Below are 23,502 nucleotides of genomic sequence, written 5' to 3' on the forward strand. Positions count from 1 at the left end.
CTGGAAGTAACTGTGGGTGTCTTCCTCCTTCGTCAGCGCTGCGTCCATTTCCGAAAGAACAGACACAGCACATCCACATAACTCTAGCTAGGTTCATTTACTTATATTTCTGTTAAAAAGTCTGTAAATAACTTAAAAATGTGCATTTTTTAAGACAGGAATTGTTTTGCAGCAGTGTGTAATCGATCTCTAGACTTCAACAGGTGGGCCAAATCAGTTCAGGCAAATCCGATTACATATTTATATTTCCCTTCCATGTCTGTGAGACATGTCTCTTTAACTGTGTGTGTGTAAACTAAGGTGAAACTGAACACCTAATTATCGCTCCTTTTTACATGCAAACAACTCTAAACCGAAAGTCATATAATCAACACAAGATGCTATCATGTCATAGTAATTTGTAGAAAGGGTAATAAAGAAAACCAACATGAGATAGCACACAAAATACAGAAATGAATTTAGATAAAACTAATCAAAAGGTGTCTTGCAAATTTTTTCTTAAGTTTCTCTTAACATGCATGGAAAGTAAGAAGCGTGATGACATCCAAAATGTTGAAATGGGGTATATTAATTTGACCTAAGGTATGGCTCGGCATTTCTCGTTGCTGATTGAAGCAGACTCGCTACACAAAAAGGGGCATCTTAATTTTGTCCTTAGTTACGACTGATAATAAAGTACGCCTAATTGGTCAATTTTGAGTTTTTTTATCACGATAATAGGAGGAAATCTAATTAAGTTGGCAGACTGGGCAAAGTTTCACTTCCGTATCTCACGTCGTGGGAGGATAAACAATCCACTGTATGTGCAAGGATAGAACAGCATCCTGACATGCTACGACAAAATCTCTAAGCCCTACAATTTCTGACTGATACGACAAAAGGAAAGACAACAAACAAATGCAATGGATACGCTACGATCCAGCACGACCTTGCAGTGAAGAAGCTGTATACTTTAATTCAGCTTGAGTTTTGTTTGACAGATTGCTAATATCATACCAGAACTCTCTGAAGGAAAAGTGAGGTGGACTAATCTTAAATGGCAGTTAACCTACGTTCATAAATACTGCTATTTATTACAAAGTTCGCTACCAAGATTAGACAAAATTATGTAAAACTTAGGAAATCTTACATTACGTTAATGCCTTACTAGCCTACAAAATAGGGCGCTTTTGTTAATTTAGCAGGGTAATTCAGAGCAGAAAATTCCTCTAGAATGAATTTACAGACACCCACTCACATAGAGAATCCAGGGAAACAAATTAGAAAGAGCTTTGGAATATTCGTTTGATACGATGACTATTGATACTCGATAGACTCGCAGACTTGAGTTCCCTCCAGCTAAGGAGGTTACAATCAAAGCTGGAATGGCCGACGTCAACACCATGGTACGAACAATCATAAGACTCGCTCAGTGCTGAATTAAGAACAAACGGTATTAACGCTTCGGCCACATAGTTGCATCTGAGGATCGTGACTACTGCAAAATTAATCACCGATTTCCTAGCGCGACCATGGGATTAGTACAAGCCAATGCAAAACCTTGACTTCATGATTTTACATTATAAGTGAAGACATTAAACTTCACACACACGCACACACACACACACACACACACACACACACACACACACAAAGGTGAAGCGAATCACATTCTACTACTGATGGTGCTGAAACCAGCAATATTGAAAGTGACCTAATAGAATCTCTACATGACTTAATATCTAACTCCACGCTCCATCAGAACATATATACTCACTGGCTCCTCGGGTCAAAATCCCTCACGAAAATTTACCAGCGTCCCCCTGGACGCCGTGCGCAATCAGTTCTGCGTGGGGGGAGGGGGGGGGCGGTGACTGTTAATCCTAGGCCCCTGTTAATGTGCATGGACCCCCTGAACATACCAGAGAGGCTGGAAAAGTGTGGACGGCAATTTTCCCTAGTTCTTTCTGAACAGAGAAATGTTCCACAAACTTCTGCATGCGATTCTACTGGGCCAGTCAAAGGGCTCGAGTTTAAAAACTACGGAAGGGCTCGCTTCTGTCGTTGTTACCGCCAGTCAGGGGTAAAGAGAGCCAACAAACTCTCCCACGGCTTCCAGTGTTGTACAACTTCTAACACAACAGTAAGGAGAGGTGGGCTACAGAGTGGTGTAGCAATTGTCGTCGTAGGATAGCTGGACAGAGGCAGAAATGATTAACGAACTAGTTAACACAGAAGTTTTACTGAACTTGTATCTCTCCAAGCATATGAAGATTCATAACGAATAATGCAGCAAGAAACAAACTACCACAATGTTAACAAGGAAGAGGCTCTCTGAACAAATTCACGAATGATGATTTCAGAGCCACGACTAGATGGCGTCTGAGTAGCAACACATAGCGAGGAGGCACGAACTGCATGAGGGCGTCTACCGTTGGCTATCCTATACTATTTGATCAAAAGTATCCGGACACTTAGATGAAAAGTTCGTGGCGCCCTCCATCGGTAATGCTGGAATTCAGTAAGGTGTTGACCCACCATTAGCCTCGATGACAGCTTCTACTCTCGCAGGCATACGCACAGGAAGGTTTCTTGGGGAATGGCAGCCCATTCTTCAAGGAGTTCTGCACTGAGGAGAGGTATCTATGTTGGTCGGTGAGGCCTGGCACGAAGTCGGCCTTCCAAAACATCTCAAAGGTGTCCTATAGGATTCTGGTCAGGACTCTGTGCAGGCCAGTCCATTACAGGGATGTTATTGTCGTGTAACCACTCCGCCACAGGCCGTGCATTATGAACAGGTGCTCGATCATGCTGAAAGGTGAATCGTCGTCCCCGAATTGCTCTTCAACAGTGGGAAGCAAGAAGGTGCTTAAAACATCGATGTAGGCCTGTGCTGTGATAATGCCAAGCAAAAAAACAATGGGTGCAAGCCCTCTCCATGAGAAACACGAACACACCATTACACCACCGCCTCCGAATTTTACCGTTGGCACTACATACGTTGGCAGATGACGTTCACCGGTCGCTCGTCATACCCTGACCCCGCAATCGGATCGCCACATTGTGTACCGTGATTCGTCACTCGACACAACTTTTTTCCACTGTTCATAAGCCAATGTTTACGCTCATTACACCAAGCGAGGCGTTGTTTTGCATTTACTGGCGTAATGTGTGGCTTATGAGCAGCCGCTCAACCATGAAATCCAAGTTTTCTCACCTCCCGCATAATTGTCTTGGTACTCGTAGTGGGTCCAGATGTAGTTTGGAATTCCTGTGTGATGACCTGGATACATGTCTGGCTACCACACATTATGACCCTCTTCAACTGTTCGGCCTGTACGGTTTTGTGGTGTACGTGTCCGTTCACGTTTCCACTTTACTATCACATCGGAGACAGTGGACCTAGGGATGTTTAGGAGTATGGAAATCTCACGTACAGACGTATGACACAAGTGACACCCAATCACCTGACCACTTTCGAAGTCCATGAGTTCCACGGAGTGCCCCATTCTGCTCTCTCACGATGTCTAATGACTACTGAGGTCGCTGATATGGAGTACCGGGCAGTAAGTGGCAACACAATGCGCCTAATATGAGAAACGTATTTTTTTGGGGTAGTCCGGATACTTTTGATCACATAACTTATATTGTGGTGGCTTAGGCGCTAGTGGTGCAGAGCTGCTGGAGGTGTGGCTCAGCAGGTGTGCTCACTTGCGTCCGCTGGATTCTGCAAGACCACTATCAGCTTCTGACCAAACTTCCAGTTCCGTTGCCCCCGTGGTTCCACACCCAAAGATAGAATGAAAGTGACTGGTATGTCACCATGTACACATCTCAGGCAAGCGGCTACACTGGAATTTCGCACATGGAAAGGAATGAGGCTGTTGAGCCTCATGACCAAATGGAAGGTAAGGTAAACTGAAATTTTCAGTAGAAAATCCTGCTCCAAGCTTCAGCATGTGACAAACAGAAATTTACCTGACAGAAATATTGAACAAAACAGTAGAATATCATAGAAAAAGACAAAATTATGATGGAGTTACAAAAATAACGGCATGTTTCAAACTGACTACACTATCATTGTAAAACTGGCTAGCTCGACTTCATAGCTAGAGTTCTTAAATATTATGCATGAAATTTATAAATTATTAACACACTCAACATTAGTCTTTCTCCTCTTCAACTGCATAGGTGAACTTCTAATTTTTTAGCTAATTTAAAGAATAATTACACAATAGTCAAGCTTCTTGGAGGTACACATGTAGCATCATTTTAAATCCCAGACTTAATAGATCGGTAAATAAGACCATGTATCGGTATATAAGAGCATATGTTCACATCAGTGCTAGTGTATATGCATTGTCGCAAACATTAAATAACTCCGCAGAGAAAAAGTTTTGCATTTGCTCAAAAAGATTTCAAATAAAACAAAACTTCAAAACTGCATATTTTTCATATTTTATGACAAAAGATGATTACATATAATTTATATAATAATTTACTTTCTTGAAAACATTGTGCTACATGAAGTGCAACACTGAAATTTTTGTACCGCCTCTTTTTCCTTTCTTCATCTGCTCGGCAGCTTCAAATGGTTCAAATGGCTCTGAGCACTATGGGACTTAACATCTGAGGTAGGATTCGAACCTGCGACCGTAGCGGTCGCACGGTTCCAGACTGTAGCGCCTAGAACCGCACGACCACTCCGGCCGGCGCTCGACAGTTTGTTATATGTAAACAGAATACAGCGCTGCAGTCAGCAAGGCCTATATAAGACAACAATGTCTGGCACAGTTGTTAGATCGGTTACTGTTGCTACAATGGCAGGTTGTCAACATTTAATTGAGTCTGAATGTGGTGTTATCGTCGGCGCACGAGCTGAGGGACACAGCATCTCCAAAGTAGCCATGAAATGGAGATTTTACCGTACGACCATTTCACGGGTGCACTGTGAATATCAGGAATCCGGTAAAACATCAAATCTCCGACATCGCTGCGGCCGGAAAAAGATCCCGTAAGAGCAGAGCCAACGACGACTGAAGAGAATCGTTCAACGTAACAGAAATGCAACGCTTCCACAAATTGTTGCAGATTTCAGTGCTATGCTGTCAACAAGTGTCAGTGTGCGATCGATATGGGCCTTCGGAGCCGAAGGCCCTTCGTGTACCTTTGGCGACTGGAGAACACAAAGCTTTACGCCTCGCCTGAGCCAGTCAACACCGACGTTGGACTGTTGCTGATTGGAAACATGTTGCTTGGTTTCGTTTCAAATTGTATCTAGCGGGTGGACCAGTACGTGTATGGTGACAACCTCATGAATCCATGGACCCTCCATGTCAGCAGAGGGCTATTCGAGGTGATGGGGGCTTTCCAATGATGTGGGGCGTGTGCAGCTGCAGAGATATGGGACCCCTGACAGGTGACAGGTACGTAGGCATCCTGTCTGATCACCTGCATCCATTCATGTCCATTGTGCATTCCAGCGGACTTCGGTAATTCCAGCAGGACAATGCGACACCCCACACCTCCTGAATTGCTACAGAGCGCCTCCAGGAACACTCTTCTGACTTTACACACTTCCGCTGGGCACCAAATTCCCCAGACATAAACGTTATTGAGCATATCTGGTATGCTCTGCTACGTGCGTTCAGAAGAAATCTCTCCCCGCTGGTACTCTTACGGATTTATGGACAGCCCTCCAGGATTCATGGTGTCAATTCCCTCCAGCACTACTTCAGACGTTAGTCTAGCCCTTGCCACGTCGTGTTGCTCGCAGGAACCCTACACGATATTTGGCAGGTGTACCAGTTTCTTTGGCTCTTCAGTGTATTTAACAAAGTCACAATTGCTCCTGCTGCATCTAATGGGCAATTTCTGACCTACTACGGCTATCACACGGTCGTCAGTCGTGTAGCGTGCCGGGAAACATACACTACTGGCCATTAAAATTGCTACACCACGAAGATGTCGTGCTACAAACGCGAAATTTAACCTACAGGAAGAAGATGCTGTGATATGCAAATGATTAGCTTTTCAGAGCATTCACGTAAGGTTGGCGCCGGTGGTGACACCTACAACGTGCTGACATGAGGAAAGTTTCCAACCGATTTCTCATACACAAACAGCAGTTGACCGGCGTTGCCTGGTGAAACGTTGTTGTGATGCCTCGTGTAAGGAGGAGAATTGCGTACCATTACGTTTCCGACTTTGATAAAGTTTGGATTGTAGCCTATCGCGACTGCGGGTTATCGTATCGCGACATTGCTGCTCGCGTTGGTCGAGATCCAATGAGTGTTAGCAGAATATGGAATCGGTGGGTTCAGAAGGGTAATACGGAACGCCGTGCTGGATCCCAACGGCCTCGTTTCACTAGCATCTTATCCGCATGGCTGTAACAGATCGTGCAGCCACGTCTCGATCCATGAGTCAACAGATGGGGACGTTTTCAAGACAACAACCATCTGCACGAACAGTTCGACGACGTTTGCAGCAGCATGGACTATCAGCTCGGAGACCATGGCTGCGGTTACCCTTGACGCTGCATGACAGACAGGAGCGCCTGCGATGGTGTACTCAACGACGAACCTAGGTGCACTAATGGCAAAACTTCATTTTTTTCGGATGAATCCAGGTTCTGTTTATAGCATCATGATGGTCACATCCGTGTTTGGCGACATCGCGGTGAACGCACATTGGAAGCGTGTATTCGTCATCGCCATACTGGCGTATCACCCGGCGTGATGGTATGGGGTGCCATTGGTTACATGTCTCGGTCACCTCTTGTTCGCACTGACGGCACTGAACAGTGGACGTTACATTTCAGATTTGTTACGACCCGTGGCTCTACCCTTCATTCGATCCCTGCGAAACCCTACATTTCAGCAGGATAATGCACGACCGCATGTTGCAGGTCCTGTACGGGCCTTTCTGGATACAGAAAATGTTGGACTGCTGCCCTGGCCATCACATTCTCCAGATCTCTCACCAATTGAAAACGTCTGGTCAACGGTGGCCGAGCAACTGGACCGTCACAATACGCCAGTCACTACTCTTGATGAACTGTGGTATGATGATTAAGCTGCGTGTGCAGCTGTACCTGTACACGCGTTCCAAGCTCTGTTTGACTCAATGCCCAGGCGTATCAAGGCCATTATTACGGCCAGAGGTGGCTGTTCTGGGTACTGATTTCTGAGGATCTATGCACCCAAATTGCGTGAATATGTAATCACGTCAGTTCTAGTTTAATATATTTGTCCAATGAATACCCGTTTATCATCTGCATTTCTTCTTGCTATAGCAATTTTAATGGCCAGTAGTGTATTGCAGCGTCTGCAAAAGCTGCGCCGGTACCGGCCACGGGCGCCGTCCACACGGACCGATACAAGCGCGCCCCGATGGCTTATGGACGTAATGCTGAATATATTGAACTTTGTTTTTTCGTCTTTTCGTAATCCATGTTGTTTTCGTGTCTAATCGCCTCCGCAACGACCAAATGTTTGTCCCTGAGAGGGCGCTTTCTGACGTACCGTTCCAGCTCAGCCGGTGCTTAGCGACGGAGGCCCGGGTTGCAGGAGGAGATGGTGGGCCCCGGGCTGGAGTACCGCGTGGTGCGCGGCAGCGCGGCCGACTGCTCGCGCGTGGAGAGCTTCCTGCGGCGCGTGTTCTACCCGTGCGAGCCGCTGTGCGCCGCGCTGGGCTTCACGGCGGGCCCGGCGGACGCGGCGGACATGCCCACGCTGGACGACCTGCGCGCCGGCTGGTCGCTGCTCGCCGAGCGCCGGCACGACGGCGCGCTCGTCGCCGCCTGCATCTGCGCGCTGCTGCAGCCGGCCGAGGACGGCGGCGCCGCCGGACACCACCGACAGGTTACTCCGCGCTCTGTCCTCACTAGCCACTTACCAGGCGTAGTCGTGGAGTTTCACATAACTTTATCAGTGTATATGGAGTATTGTTTGAGAACCGCCAGGTTAACCGAGAGCGCTAATGCGCTGCTTCCTGGACTCGGGTAGGCGCGCCGGCCCCAGATCAAATCAGCCCGGCGGATTACCGACGGCGGCCGGTGTGTCGACCAGCCTGGATGTGGTTTTTAGGCGATTTTCCACATCCCGCGAGGTGAAAACCGGGTTGGTCCCCACGTTCCGCCTCAGTTACACGACTTGCAGACATTTGAACACGTTCGCACTATTTCACGGATTACACTAGACGCAGACAGCTGGGGTACACTAATTCCGTCCTGGGGGGTACGAGGTGGCGGCAGGAAGGGCATCTGGCCACCCCCTAAAAACTAACCTTGCCAAATCCCTTTCTAACCGTGCCGATCCTGCGACACCGCACTAGCAAAAGAAAGAAAAGAAAGAAAGAATGGAGTATTGTTTCATGTCTGTGACTGTACTTTAAATTTATGAAATAATTTCTACCGCTTCAGTCACTTTCTACGAAATCAGAAGCTGCTACATCGTCGCGAATAAAACAGTGACCCGAATACACAATAAATTTCCTTCACTTCAAGTCTATGGTCGCAAACTTCTTGTCAACAGATTACCGGTTTCGGTCTATAACGACCATCTTCAGATCAGCAGCAAAATATGGGGAAACATAAATATACTAGCAGATTGTCTACATCTTAAAACAATAAAATAGACCATAATGAAAAGTACTACTGGCATACATATACATTTGTGCGCTTTAAGTATGAAGAGGCATACCTGTTTTATAAGAACAATATCCTAATGTACTGCAACCATAGTGGCATCGTCAAATGTTAAATGCAAAATCAACACCAGCATCGTCAAATGTATATAAATAACAGTATATTCAAGTGTCATCATGTAAGCATCACTACTGTTCAAAACAAACTGTGTACAGTAGCCTCAAGATATTTGTGGTGTAAGTTCACCAAATGTCGCTTCTGTAGGCATACACAAGTCTTCAATGATTAATTGAACAACGTAAAATAAAGGGGAGATACAATCGGTAATGACTGTAGTGTAATAAAAAGCAATGAAATAAAACACGACAAAAGTTAGATTGCTAAAAAGAGGAAGAGTTAAGACACAGTAATTGACATATCTTCAAGCGCCAATATTACAGACAATGACATAAATAATAAACAGCTTTCGTAGTGCCCAGAATAGTATAAAAACTATGAAAAAACTAAAGAAGCCACAATGAAAGAAAACATACTGCTGCACGTAATCAGCGCCCTCTATTAGCACTAACCCCAGAATTACGCATAGGCGAGTAGTGGTTATAGGAACGTGATCGCCAGGGGGTCCTTCGTATCCTGTGGCACGCCGCTGCCAGAAAAGAATGATAACAGTTCCGTACCAGGGCATGAACAACATTATCTAGTTCATGCAGTATATTATATAAACAGGGAAGGAACAAGAAAATACTAGAGTTATGCGTACAACGTACGAAAACGAAGTAAATATGTAAGGCACTCTATACTAGGTGAAACTGTCAACGAACTATTTATAACAGAGCCTTCAGTTGTCAAACAAAGCAAAGTAAGCATTCGACACGAAGTTGCTCTGCCAGTAAAGTAGTTTTGTTCGTTCTTTTTCTTTTGCCTTATTAATTTGAAGCTCGTATAACAAATCGAGAGCTTGGCTTTTTCTAGTGTGTGGACAATACGTGTACAATTCTCAGTGCTACATGTAGAAAGTCAAGTTTCAGGTAAATGCTGTCCCAAAGCAGTTTTGTTCCGTTCCTGTGATTGTTCTTTAAACATTAAGTTAAAAGAGCGGCCGGTTTGAACGATATAATATTTGTCACAGTTACTGCAGTCAATCCAGTATACTCCAGAGCCAATGAATTTGTCATACTTCCTTTTCATTGTGGTCTATTTTATTGTTTTAAGCTGTAGACCATCTGCGAGTGTATTTATGTTTTCCCATATTTTGCTGCAGATCTGAAGATGGTCATTATAGACCGAAACCGGTAATCTCTCGACAAAAAGTTTGTGACCATAGACGAAAAGTAGATGAAACATTCTACTAATATTTATTAGTACGAAAATTTCGGCAGCGTACTACCGTCACCAGCTGTGTTACAGTTTCGTGTACATTACAGTAATTTGAAGTGTGATGAGTACTATTTTCTGGTGTGCCAGTGAGGTAATGTATCATAATTCAACCACGTACAGAAAGAAGCGTTTATTTCAGAGTGTTCCCAAAGTGAGTTGTATGTTTACATCGTTTCATTAGTGTATTACTTCAATTTTTTGTGGAAATTTATTTCTCTGACTCAGTTTCCGAGTAATGATTTGTGGTAGGCATTACATCATGGACTAGTACTAAAGGTGTACAAATCTCGCTTGACTGTTAGCCAGGCAGGCAATCTCCCCCACATTACAGGCCGAACCAGCACGCTGTTTTCCTTCCCTCCAAGCGAAGCTACGCTCAACCCAAGTAGACTACTCAGTGCTACGCTATGTAGCAGTTTATTCTGTACACTTCCGTTGTATTGTAATGAGTACAGTTCAGAAGTATTTTAGCCGAGTGTTACAACAGGATATGTTTGTGTTAATGCGTGCAAAGAAACAGAGACTGCAAATAGGATACAGGACGGAGAACATAACACAGAAAAAGATCAGAACACAAGAAACACCCATGGATAAATTTAACAGATCAGGAATATATGAAATCACATGCAACACTTGCCAGTCAGTGTATATAGGACAAACATATAGAAACTTCAAAACTAGATATTCAGAACATCTCAGAGCTCTAAAAACCACAGCTCCCATAGCACATTTACTGACCACCTTGTAGCCAACAGTCACCACCCAACTACAATAGAAAGAGACTTAAGAATACTAAAACCCAACCGCAGCGTATACAGTAAACTGACTATTGAGGAAAACTTCCACATACAGAAGGCAATAGCAGAAGGAAAACAGGTCTTAAATGAATACACTACACTCTGCAATGGCACACTATTTAACACATTAAAGGAACTTTACAAAAAAGACAACACAAGCAGATAAAGTCTGGCCACACACATAGACACACACACACACACACACACACACACACACACACACACACACACACACAAAGATAAAACGTAAACAAAATTCAAATTTGGCGCCGAACTCTCTGGTGAACAAATGAACACTGACTGGGAGAGGACACACAACAACCACAAAAAAATGGTTCAAATGGCTCTGAGCACTATGGGACCCAACTCCTGAGGTCATTAGTCCCCTACAACTTAGAACTAGTTAAACCTAACTAACCTAAGGACATCACACACATCCATGCCCGAGGCAGGATTCGAACCTGCGACCGGCCGGAGTGGCCGAGCGGTTAAAGGCGCTACATTCTGGAACCGCACGACCGCTACGGTCGCAGGTTCGAATCCTGCCTCGGGCATGGATGTGTGTGATGTCCTTAGGTTAGTCAGGTTTAAGTAGTTCTAAGTTCTAGGGGACTTATGACCACAGCAGTTGAGTCCCATAGTGCTCAGAGCCATTTGAACCATTTTCGAACCTGCGACCGTAGCGGTCTCGCGGTTCCAGACTGCAGCGCCTAGAACCGCACGGCCACTTCGGCCGGCCAAGTGAAGTGAAAAGTGCTTTTACGACCTTATTTGTGGGGTATACGTGTTATATTTACGTGTGCATCACGACGCCTCACCATGATGCAGAGAATAAAAGGGCTTGCCACACGAAAATGTAAGTAAAAACGAACGTAGGTGCGAAATATGGCGACTAACTAGATGATAGGTTAATTCCCAGAAAAATATCTCATCTACATCGTTTGGTTGCAGATGACTAGCTACCTTTAGTAAATAATACACAAGTGCTCCGAAAAAATCATACACACCAAGTGTAAAGGTATTAACAAAAAGAAACGAACTATTGTTTGAACTAAACATCCACATAATTTTGTAATCGTTTAATAAAATAATGTTCACATTACAGAATACATAAAACTGATGATGGCACAGTGGTGCTGAAACATGTTTGGGTACTGAGAATAAACGGTGTTTTGCATAACTGGCGGACCTCACATCCTACAATTTTAACTGCAAACATGGTCAACGCAAGCAGCTGCAAATCCAAATGATGAATAATTCCTTAAACTTTGCAAGGTGGCGTATCGATTTATCCATGCGTAAAGCCGTGGGAATTAACCCGAGAAAAATTTTGTGGCATTCAGTAACCCAAACTAGCGTGTCAGTAGCATCTGCTGGCAGTACTAAACACACTCGAACTGAAATGGTAGTGAATGGACCATTTTAGATATTGTTACAGCTGACTGTTGAAATCTGTTCACGATGGAGAGGCTTTTGGATGAGTCATGGCTGCATTTATCGATGTACGTGAATTTACAGAACAAAGTTGTGTTAAGAGCCTCGCACAGATGAGGAAATAGGAACATGTTGTGCAATTAGTGCTACACTAATTATTGGACCGATTATTTCCCACCAAACAATACGTTCTGATAGGTGCAGCCTGCATTTTCTGTATTCGCTGCTGAACCGCAGCCGATGCCTGTCGATGTTTGTGGAAATACTCACGTGTGCGACATCCCTAACACATAAAAAAGGAAACTATACAACCAGGCTTGTTAAAAAAAAAAATGGCTCTGAGCATTATGGGACTTAACTTCTGAGGTCAACAGTCCCCTAGAACTTGGAACTACTTAAACCTAACTAACCTAAGGACATCGCAGACATCCATGCCCGAGGCACGATTCGAACCTGCGACGGTAGCGGTCGCGCGGTTTCAGACTGTAGCGCCTAGAACCACTCGGCCACTCGGGCCGGCCAACCTGGTTTGTGTGTGTGTGGGTAGTCTACAGAAAGTACACCAGAAAATCAAGGATTTATCTACATCAATTACTTCAAGCTTTATATTATATACTATGTGAGTGACGATGTGTTGTACTATGCCAATGTGCTTAACATGGTTTTTATCAATCAGAAACTGAATTTATTCCACGTAACGTTAATATACCCTGGACTCATATTCCATTAAATACTCATATTCATAACAGTACATTAAAAACTAAACTCACCCCGAACAGGCCGTGAAGGCCCAACGGTACCGACCGGTCGTCGTGTCATCCACAGTCCACAGGCGTCACTGGATGCGGATATGGAGGGGCATGTGGTCAGCACACCGATCTCCCGGCCGTATGTCAGTTTACGAGACCGGAGCCGCTACTTCTTCAGTTTGCCTCACAAGGGCTGAATGCACTCCGTTTGCCAACACCGCTCGGTAGATCAAATGCTAGCCCAGGCCGACAGCGCTTAACTTTGGTGATCTGACAGGAACCGGTAATACTACATTATAATACGAAAAATGAACCTGTAAGAGTGAAATAAAATCATGTGAAGGTCTCTAGCACTACCTCCAGCGTGGGTGGCGTAAATCCGTCGGGGGTACCGCCCTCACCTCTCACTCCCATAAGGTGCCCTAACTGTAATGTCTCACACCCACTAGCCCATCGCTGTGTCTCTCATACCCACCACTTCCACTTACCTATTCTCACTCACTCATTCAGCTCAACTCACCGTCATTATCCCATTGTGTCTAACTGTCACTGCCTCCTGTCTCACAGCCACAGTCCCCTTGGTTCTGTCCTACTACTGCCTCCTCTCACTGTCACTCTGTCACTGTCTCCCTCTTAATGCTACTATCTCCTTCACACCTTCCCACTGCTGCTGTATCTTCTCACTGTCATTATCTCCCTCATCTCGTGGTCATTGTCGTAGACTCTGTCTCTCATTATTCCACTCTCATTGGCACCGTCTCCTTCTTTCTTTTCCTAGCACTGTGCTGCCAATGTCAGCTAGGTTCTAGTCCCCCGGTTTCTCACACACGTACATACGGTCTTTGTCTCCTTCGCTTTTTATATACCACAACAAATTTTAAAATACAAAATAACTATATTACAATATTTTCTGAAGGTGGGCATAAATCCCGTACCCCAGCACCTCCCCCAGGTATTACGAGAGTTGAGACCTATGACTGATCGGGAAGTGAACTAACAGATGGTTCTGAAATCTGTACAGACACTCAGCTGACCTCAGCCTCGTTTTTCGCCTGTGAGACAGGATTAAATTTGTCACTACTTCAAAGTCAATAATTAAAAACCCCATAGCCAAAGATTCTAAGATCCCACCACTAAACTGGAAATATTTACGTTCACGCCAACAGCTCGAACACAGTCCCTAACTAGTCCCTAACAACTCTTGCAGATAAAGACCTCAGCAGAAAACAGAAGACCATTGCAATGTCAATAAATAAAAAAGTCTCACAGAGACACCACACTCAGTTTTGCATGGCAACAAATGAAATTTATTGGGAAGAATTTACCCTGGCCGTCACTTTTACTCAACAATATCTCAACTAGATAATGGCTCCACGATCTGCTTTGAGATCCATTTTGACCGAACTAATCCATGCTCACTAATCCACAAGATTAGCTGAGAAAAGAAAGTACCGTATCTAAGCAGAATTCGACGCCCTCAGAACGAGATTTTGAATGCTTTGCAAACTTACCATACTGGAAAAATAATTTCGCTGATCACGGAACATCACTAATTCCAGAACCCCAATTTGAACATTATTTTAAAGCACCAGAGCATCACCACGACGGTTGCCTGTCGACTCCACGATTTCGAGAAGTCGATACCGCTCCACGAAACTGTTTCACGTTACATCCAGTCGGAACCAGAAGCATAACGTAGACGATCTCACTGGCCATTTCCTGCAGCTGCAGTGGATGGTGGGGACACCGAGAGAACTGAGAAAATACTCGCCCTTTCAAAATGCCTAGTCATCTCCGACGACCAACCATTGATTGTAAGGGAAACCATTTCCGCGCACACTTCCGTAGCCAGGGTCGCTAAGGCACGCATGTGCTGTGACATTCGATCTGGAGTAAGCCGGTTAGAATCCTGGTGGTGGCAAAAGTTCTCACTGGAACTGTTTGGTCGTCAAGGGGAGTAGACATGGTGGAGTTAAGTTCCTGATTGGTAGACTTTACACCAATGTCCTGGTTTAAATACCAGACTTCTCTGCAGTGTCTAATTAAGTGAGGCCATAAGACACTATTGACGGTGATCCGTCCGCAGATGGGGACGTTAAACTTGGCTGTCCTCTAGGTGCAGTTCGCGAGGAGTAGGGTATGTTCCGGCGCTGGGAGTCACCCTCACTCTTTTCTCATCATAATCTTCATCCTCATCATCATCATAAAAATGGCTCTGAGCACTATGGGACTTAACTTCTAAGGTCATCAGTCCCCTAGAACTTAGAACTGCTTAAACCTAACCAACCTAAAGACATCACACACATCCATGCCCGAGGCAGGATTCGAACCTGCGACCGTAGGGGTCGCGCGGTTCCAGACTGAAGTGCCTAGAACCGCTGAGCCACCACGGTCGGCTCTTCATCATCATACAACATAAATAATACACTACATTCCACACAAAAGGACACCCACCCACCCACCCCCACACACACACACATACACACACACACACACACACACGAAAACACACACACACACACACACACACACACACACACACACACACACACGCACACACACAATACATACATGTAATGTTAGAAATATTGTCATGGGGCACGTTGCAAATAAATAAACAAAACAAGAAAAACCCTTCCCATCCAGCCAGAAACTTGGTGAGACGACAACAAACACTAACAAAGCTAGCACACAAGATTGGCTAGAAAGTGGACGATACACCATCTGACCACCTGACAGAGTCTGAGGGACGGGACAGGGTGTACGCAGTGATAGGATTCTGCCTCCCCAGAACTAGTTCCCGTGGAATGCCCCGTACGTTCGACACGCTGTACTGTGACGAACTGGAACACGGACGGCACTCGCCCGCAGTTTGGGGACGAGCGCATGGCGGAGATCTGGCGCGTCGTGGGCGTCGCGCACGCGGCGGCCGGGCTGGAGGGGCGGCGCGCGCTGGACGTGTCGCTGCTGGCCGTGGACCCCTCGTTGAGGGGCGCCGGGCTGGGCCTGGAGTTGCTGCGGCGCGCCGCCGACGTGGGCCGCGAGGCCGGCGCCCCGCTGCTCACCGTGGTCTGCACCAGCGCCTACTCGGCGCGCCTCGCCCACAAGCTGGGCATGCGCTGCCTGCACAGCCTGCCCTACCACCAGGCCGGCCTCGCCCACCTGCCCCAGGAGCCGCACACGCACGTCCACGTCTACGCGCTGGACCTCTAACAGGTATGCTGCAAAGCGCCACTAGGGTAAGGGTCTAGTCGACCTGCCCGTCTCCGGCCATCCTGATTTAGGTTTTCCGTGATTTCCCTAAATCGCTTCAGGCAAATTCCGGGATGGTTCCTTTGAAAGGGCACGGCCGATTTCCTTCCCCATCCTTCCCTCACCCGAGCTTGCGCTCCGTCTCTAATGACCTCGTTGTCGACGGGACGTTAAACACTAATCTCCTCCTCCTCCTCTAGTCGACCTGTTTTGCCACACATATGCACTAAATATCCCACTATGGTCCACGTATGCGTAAAATGGTTCAAATGGCTCTGAGCACTATGGGACTCAACTGCTGAGGTCATTAGTCCCCTAGAACTTAGAACGAGTTAAACCTAACTAACCTAAGGACATCACAAACATCCATGCCCGAGGCAGGATTCGAACCTGCGACCGTAGCGGTCTTGCGCTTCCAGACTGCAGCGCCTTTAACCGCACGGCTACTTCGGCCGGCCGTATGCGTAAAGTAATTGTGTGCACGGAAATGGAAGAAAAGGCTTGGCCCTAACACGTTAACTGTAGTTGTGTGCCCTGATTAAACGTTAACAATCTTACTAACTAGGCTTGGGAACTATTCTTCCTTTGAAACTCCTTGGCAGATTAAAACTGTATGCCGGACCGAGACTCGAACTCGGGACCTTTGCCTTTCGCGAGCAAAAGCTCTACCAGCTGAGCTACCCAAGCATGACTCACGCCCCGTCCTCACAGCTTTACTTCTGCCAGTACCTCGTCTCCTACCTTCCAAACTTTACAGAAGCTTTCCTGCGAACCTTGCAGAATTAGCAGTCCTGAAATAAAGGATATTGTGGAGACATGGCTTCCAGAATGTGATTTTCACTCTGCAGTGGAGTGCTGTGAGGATGCCACGTGAGTCGTGCTAAGGTAGCTCAGTTGGTAGAGCACTTGCCCGCGAAAGGCAGAAGTTCTAGTCTCGGTCCGGCACACAGTTTTAATCTGCCAGGAAGTTTCATATCAGCGCACAATGCAGAGTGAAAATCTCATTTTATTCTTTCTTTCTTTCGCTTACGCCATAGTCCCGCACCTATCGCAGTGTGGGCGTGGTTACAAAGGATTTGGCAGTGTTAGTGTTAGGAATGGCCGGATGCCCTTCCTGCCGCCACCCCGCACCCCCCCCCCCCCCCCAGGACGGAATCAGTGTACCCCAACCGTCTGCGTCTAGTGTAAATCGGGAAATAGTGCGGACGTGTTTCAAATGTCTGCGACGCGTGTAACTGAGACGGAACGTGGTGACCAGCCCGGTATTCACCTAGCGGGATGTGGAAATCCGCCTAAAAACACATCAAGGCTGGCCGGCACACCGGCCCTCGTCGTTAATCCGGCGGGCGGATTCTATCCGGGGCCGAGCGCCTACCCGAGTCCAGGAAGCAGTGCGTTATCCCGCTCCGCTACCCTGGCGGGTTAGGCATGGGAACTATCAGTTACTATAATAAAACAAGTGCTAAAAATTACTTTGATTTATTATTATGACTTCAGTGACTGCTCAGCAGAAGGTTCGAATACTCTTCATGGGAGAATGAGTGCGTATACACATATGAAAGTGTCACAACTGTGGATGTTCAAAGAGAAAGCACTGGAAAACTGTTCATGAAATAGAATTTTCTTAACTCACTGCTAATCGTGGAAGTGAGTTGTAGATGATGATTGCATCGGAAGGTTAGTGAGTAAAGAGAAACAGAACCGCAAAGAGTAAAATCATGACTAAATTTGTTACCACACAGTGACTGATCGATCGATCTGAACTAACGCACGTATGAATTTCGTACTTCTTTTCTGCAACATTTACATCATTTTCGGGAGACGAGGTGCTGTGAGGCCGCATGCGGGAGTCGGACGCTAGCGCGGCGCTGCTAGTCTGTTCGTGAATTGCCTTTTCACCTCACGTTGAAAAACACCATTCTCTGCGTCTCTAGACTTCGGTTTTAGGTCCTGTCCTTTATACCATGTATAGGAATGACATCCCTAGGCAGATTGGCGGAGAAATTGCTCTATGCAGATGACACCGCCATATACAGAAGTGGTCGCAGCCTTCTCCTTATACACCGCCACCTCCTGCAACATATCGATAAGATAACTCAGTGGTGCAACCGCTGGAAGATAAAGATCAGTCCTACCAATGCTTATTTCATCCCTAAAATCAAGCTCCCTGACGGCAGTGAGTTAACTTAGAGAATTTTACTCACCTGGGCCTCGAAATAGGTCGACGCCTAACATGGAACAGGCACCTCACCATAGCAAAAAACAAAGACTGAGCCCTCTTCTGAAGGTTATATCTCCTGCTGAAAGGCGACGAAATAACCGTTCAATGCAAACTTCTCCTCTGGCACCAGCTCATACTTCCAGTCTTGCTGTATGGATCGAAGGTGTTGTCCATGGTGTCAGGCACAGCACTACCTGACTGCAGCGTTTCTAGAAAAAAGTTTATCGTGTCGTCTCAAGCGCTGGCAGATACGTTTCCCAGCACACACGTAAGAGGAGACTTCCTAGGCCATCTCACCATATACACACTAATTCAAGACAAATTCACAAAATTTTACCTTACAAAAAAACTTCACCCGATTTCCTTTTTCGAAATTTAGGAAACGAACCATCAGAAGCTTCTCACAAACGCACGAAATTAACCCTTACACACCTTTTTAGGGACCAATAACACATACATAAAACACCAAACACAAGCTCTTTCTCGGCGTAGGCCGGCAAGACAGCCATTTGGTCAATCCAAAACCTCCCACAAACTTTGTTCTGGAACGTTCGGCATCGATTCTTTTGGAAGATTCCGAACGCCGACCTACCCGAACTCCTATTTCCAGCATCTTGCCGGTGCCGCCATATGGCAAACATTCTGAATTCCGCTCCATCAAACGGCGACCCGCCAGAAACTTCCCGTAACTTTCTCTTCTCATTGTTAACGCTCAGGAAGTTAGTGGCCCGTCGGCGCTAGACAAATGACTCGCATATGGGGGCGTCCCATGATTAAAGCACAATATTGCGATGTTATCGCAAGGTACACGCCATTTGCGTGGGTCATCTGTCGTTCGGAGAAACCTCTGTATTCATATTCGCCACCTGACGATGACAAGTCGATTTCACTGAACTCAGCACGAAAATACATTCTTTCCCGAGCGTAACTAATTCTGTCAAAGAAGCACGCCGTTCTCTGCTACGGTGAGTGCAACAGCTACCGGCTCAGGTAGATGGCGCTACCCCCCCCCTCCCCCGCCCCCCAGCGTGCATCCAGTCAGGCACCTCGTCTACTGAAGGCAGACCAAGTCGAGCAGAAATTCTAAGGGTCATTATTTTCACTCTCCACTAACTACCACAATCAATTAAAGATGCACTTTATAATTGAGAAAAATTAAAGAAAATCCTTTACAGTCATCACCCACTCTCGAGAATAATACCGCTCTTTTGTATATGCATCGGAATTTACTGATTAAGCAGACCTATCTTATCAATGGATTAAGTGTGTTGGGTAAAAAGGAGAAAAAAAACGCGAGGATGGCCACAGTGCATCTCACCCGTCCAACAATCTGTGAGCCAACAGATTTTCACACTACTGTACAGTGAAGCATTTCGCCAGCAGCTGGCTGTCGAAAAGTATCCAGGTAGCCTATGTAATGAGGAATTGACCAATAGGTGTCACGGAAGGTGGGTGCACAAGTATAAACGGAGATGAGCAGTAGCAGCAGAATGGATCGTACAGGAGTGACATTTCAACACTTTTAAAACAACCCAAACCGACAGTTTGATGTAAATGTGGAGTCGAAGGAACAACAACATCCAAACGAAAACCAGACAGACCCTGCGTACAAACGAATAGCGACAGTGGAGCATTTCAGGGGCTGGTTGTAAGAACCAGCGGATGGAGTGATTTCTGAACTACTGCCAGCAGTCCATCTAGCGCAATGACTGTGGGCAGAGAGTTAAAGACAGTGAGATGATCGAACAGATCCTAGTACGTCACACATTTCTATGGCCAACGTTAAGCGATCCTTGAGGTAGCGTAAAGGGTATCGCCTTTGGACAGAGGAAGACTGGACCGAGTGATTTGGAGGGGTGAACCAACTTACATGAACCAACTTACACCTTGTGGCAATCTTGTGGAAGGGTTTCTGTTTGGCGAATCTCTGGACAACGTATCTACCATCATGTGTAGAACCCATAGTGGAATACAGAGTAGTCACTGTTACAGTATGGGGATGTTTTTCGTGGTTAGCGTATGGCTGAACTCCAAAAGACACTAAGTACAGAAGAATATGAATACATTTTACAGTATTGTGCACTGCGAACAGTAGAGGCACAAATCGGTAATGATGATAGTATCAGCATAACAGCGCACCTGTTTAAAGCGGCAACTGTAAGCCAATAACATTCCTGGTATGGACGTTTCGGCCAAGAGTCCGAGATCTCAGCCCAATGGAACTCTTTTTGTTTAAGATCGTCCATTTCGCTCCAGATCCCAGTGTCCACCGTCACTAATTTCTCTGGTTTCACGCTAAAAGGAGAATCAGCTGCCTTTCCTCCAGAGACATTGAAAATTTCCCGAAGAGAGCTCAAGCCGTCATAAAGGCGAAGGGTCGACACACCCACGATGGTGGTGTCTACTAACAGGTGTCGGGATTTTTTGATTACACAGAATATCAGCATTTCTGGTCATTAAAATGTCTACCATTGTATTTGTACACTTTACTAGGGGGAGTTCAACATTGAAGTTGTAGGTCATTTAGGGATGGGTGTATAGGATGCAAAAGTTCGTACCTATGTCCACAGCAATGGCTCTAACCATGTTGAGCATGACCGAGTGAGGTGGCGTAGTGGTTAGACACTGGCCTCGCATTCGGGAGGACGACGGTTCAATCCCGCGTCCGGCCATCCTGATTTAGGTTTTCCGTGATTTCCCTAAATCACTCCAGGCAAATGCCGGGATGGTTCCTCTGAAAGGGCACGGCCGACTTCCTTCCCCATCCTTCCCTAATCCGATGAGACCGATGACCACGCTGTCTGGTCTCCTTCCCCAAACCAACCAACCAACCAACCATGTTGAGCATGGCGTCAAATACAACTAAGCTGACGGATAAGGCATGTCACTCCAAGTTGTTTCACCTCTGTACCATTCATCAGTCATGGTGGCTGGCCAATGTTGATGTGCCAGTCTCTTGGCAACTCACGATCACATGTTTTCAGTGGATGTGTAATCTGGAGAAATTTTTGACCAGGGCAGCATTGTCGGAAACAGTTTGTGCAGAAGAACGTCGGAGTAGCGCGGCGCAGCCACCAGCTTGTATTGGTTACTGTTCATATTCGACTTCGCGAATCAGTTGTCGTTGTGCCCTCAAGGGCTCTTCATACTGCCACGCCAGTTGCAGGGCTCATGAGAAGATGGACGATAAGACAACATGGCATCACTCATGCGTGAATTGCTGTCACAGGGTGGACCGACGTCGGCGTGCATCCGTTGTCGAGCTAGGATGATCGACGGTGCTCCATATGTCGTCGCACTGACCACTGAAAACAAACCGATTGCTTAGTTCGATCTACAGGATATGAAATAAAATCGTCATAACTTCTGAACGGTTTACGTTAGGACGTTCAAACTGTATGGTTGGCTGCGGGGCGTGATGGGAATTAGTACGCATGGTTTATCGACGAAGCCCACTTTCATTTTGATGGGCTGACAGTAAGCGAAATTGGCGCATTTAGCGGACTGAGAATTCGCATTTCGCGATCGAGAAGTCTCTTCGCCCTCAACGGATGACTGTATGGTGCCCAATGTTCAGTCACGAAATAATCAGTGCGATATTCCTTGCTAGCATTGTGACTGCCGAACGTTACGTGAAGGTTTTGGAAGATTATTTCATCCTCATTATCCGATGTGACCCTAATTTCGACCGGACATGGTTCATGCAAGACGGAGTTCGACCCCATCAAAGCAAGAGAGTGTTTCATCTCCTGGAGGAGCACTTTGGGGACAGAGTTCTGGCTCTGGGGAACCGAGAGGCCACTGGCATGGGCCTCGATTGGGGGCCATATTCTCCGAATCCAAACACATGCGACTGCTGTTTGTGGGGCTGTATTAAAGACAAGGTGTACAGCAATAACCCCAAAACTATTGCTGAACTGACAACAGTCATTCAGGAGATCATCGACAGCATTGATGTTCCGACACTTCAGTGGGTCATGCAGAATTTCGTTATTGTCTACGACTCATCGTCGCCAATGATGGCCCCTGACGCATGACCAGAGCACGCTCAGTGGACCGAAGTCATTCTCAGAACTGTTGTACAAAGCTGAGGTCGGTTCCCCACAGCACAAAGGCGTTACTGTTTCTGGTCCTGACCTGCTTGCTTGCCTACTTTCAACACCCATCTCCAGACTCTGGGATTACAATAACATATGTAATTTCACATGGTTTGCCAGAATATCATGCCATTTTCGTGAGACACTCGTACATATACCGCGAATACTGTTGTACAAAGGCCGAATCGGTTCTCCTCAACACAAAGGCATCACCGATTCTGGTCCGGACGTGCTTGCTTACTTGTTTTCTATACCAAACTCCGTACTCTGGGATTACAAGAACACATGTATTTTCACACGGTTTGCCAGAATATCATACCATTTATACGATACTTCTCTTTATCAAGCACATACACTCCTGGAAATTGAAATAAGAACACCGTGAATTCATTGTCCCAGGAAGGGGAAACTTTATTGACACATTCCTGGGGTCAGATACATCACATGATCACACTGACAGAACCACAGGCACATAGACACAGGCAACAGAGCATGCACAATGTCGGCACTAGTACAGTGTATATCCACCTTTCGCAGCAATGCAGGCTGCTATTCTCCCATGGAGACGATCGTAGAGATGCTGGATGTAGTCCTGTGGAACGGCTTGCCATGCCATTTCCACCTGGCGCCTCAGTTGGACCAGCGTTCGTGCTGGACGTGCAGACCGCGTGAGACGACGCTTCATCCAGTCCCAAACATGCTCAATGGGCGACAGATCCGGAGATCTTGCTGGCCAGGGTAGTTGACTTATACCTTCTAGAGCACGTTGGGTGGCACGGGATACATGCGGACGTGCATTGTCCTGTTGGAACAGCAAGTTCCCTTGCCGGTCTAGGAATGGTAGAACGATGGGTCCGATGACGGTTTGGATGTACCGTGCACTATTCAGTGTCCCCTCGACGATCACCAGTGGTGTACGGCCAGTGTAGGAGATCGCTCCCCACAC

General features: G+C 46.3%; 1 protein-coding gene across 3 annotated transcripts in view; it reads left to right on the plus strand.

Moving 5' to 3' along the window:
* The window catches only part of LOC124598993, a 48,397-nt gene that overhangs the window by 19,252 nt on the left and 5,643 nt on the right, over positions 1-23,502 (plus strand). For 2 of the 3 annotated variants that reach the window (XM_047136039.1, XM_047136041.1), the window contains exons 2-3: positions 7,514-7,844; positions 15,858-16,202. In XM_047136039.1, coding sequence (XP_046991995.1) covers positions 7,557-7,844; positions 15,858-16,199 — 630 coding nt within the window. In that variant the 5' untranslated portion in view covers positions 7,514-7,556 and the 3' untranslated portion in view covers positions 16,200-16,202. The remainder of the gene's footprint in view (positions 1-7,513; positions 7,845-15,857; positions 16,203-23,502) is intronic. The other variant, XM_047136042.1, reaches the window with a different exon arrangement.

Source organism: Schistocerca americana, chromosome 1, assembly GCF_021461395.2.
Source record: "Schistocerca americana isolate TAMUIC-IGC-003095 chromosome 1, iqSchAmer2.1, whole genome shotgun sequence".
NCBI classification, from domain to species: Eukaryota; Metazoa; Arthropoda; class Insecta; order Orthoptera; family Acrididae; genus Schistocerca; species Schistocerca americana.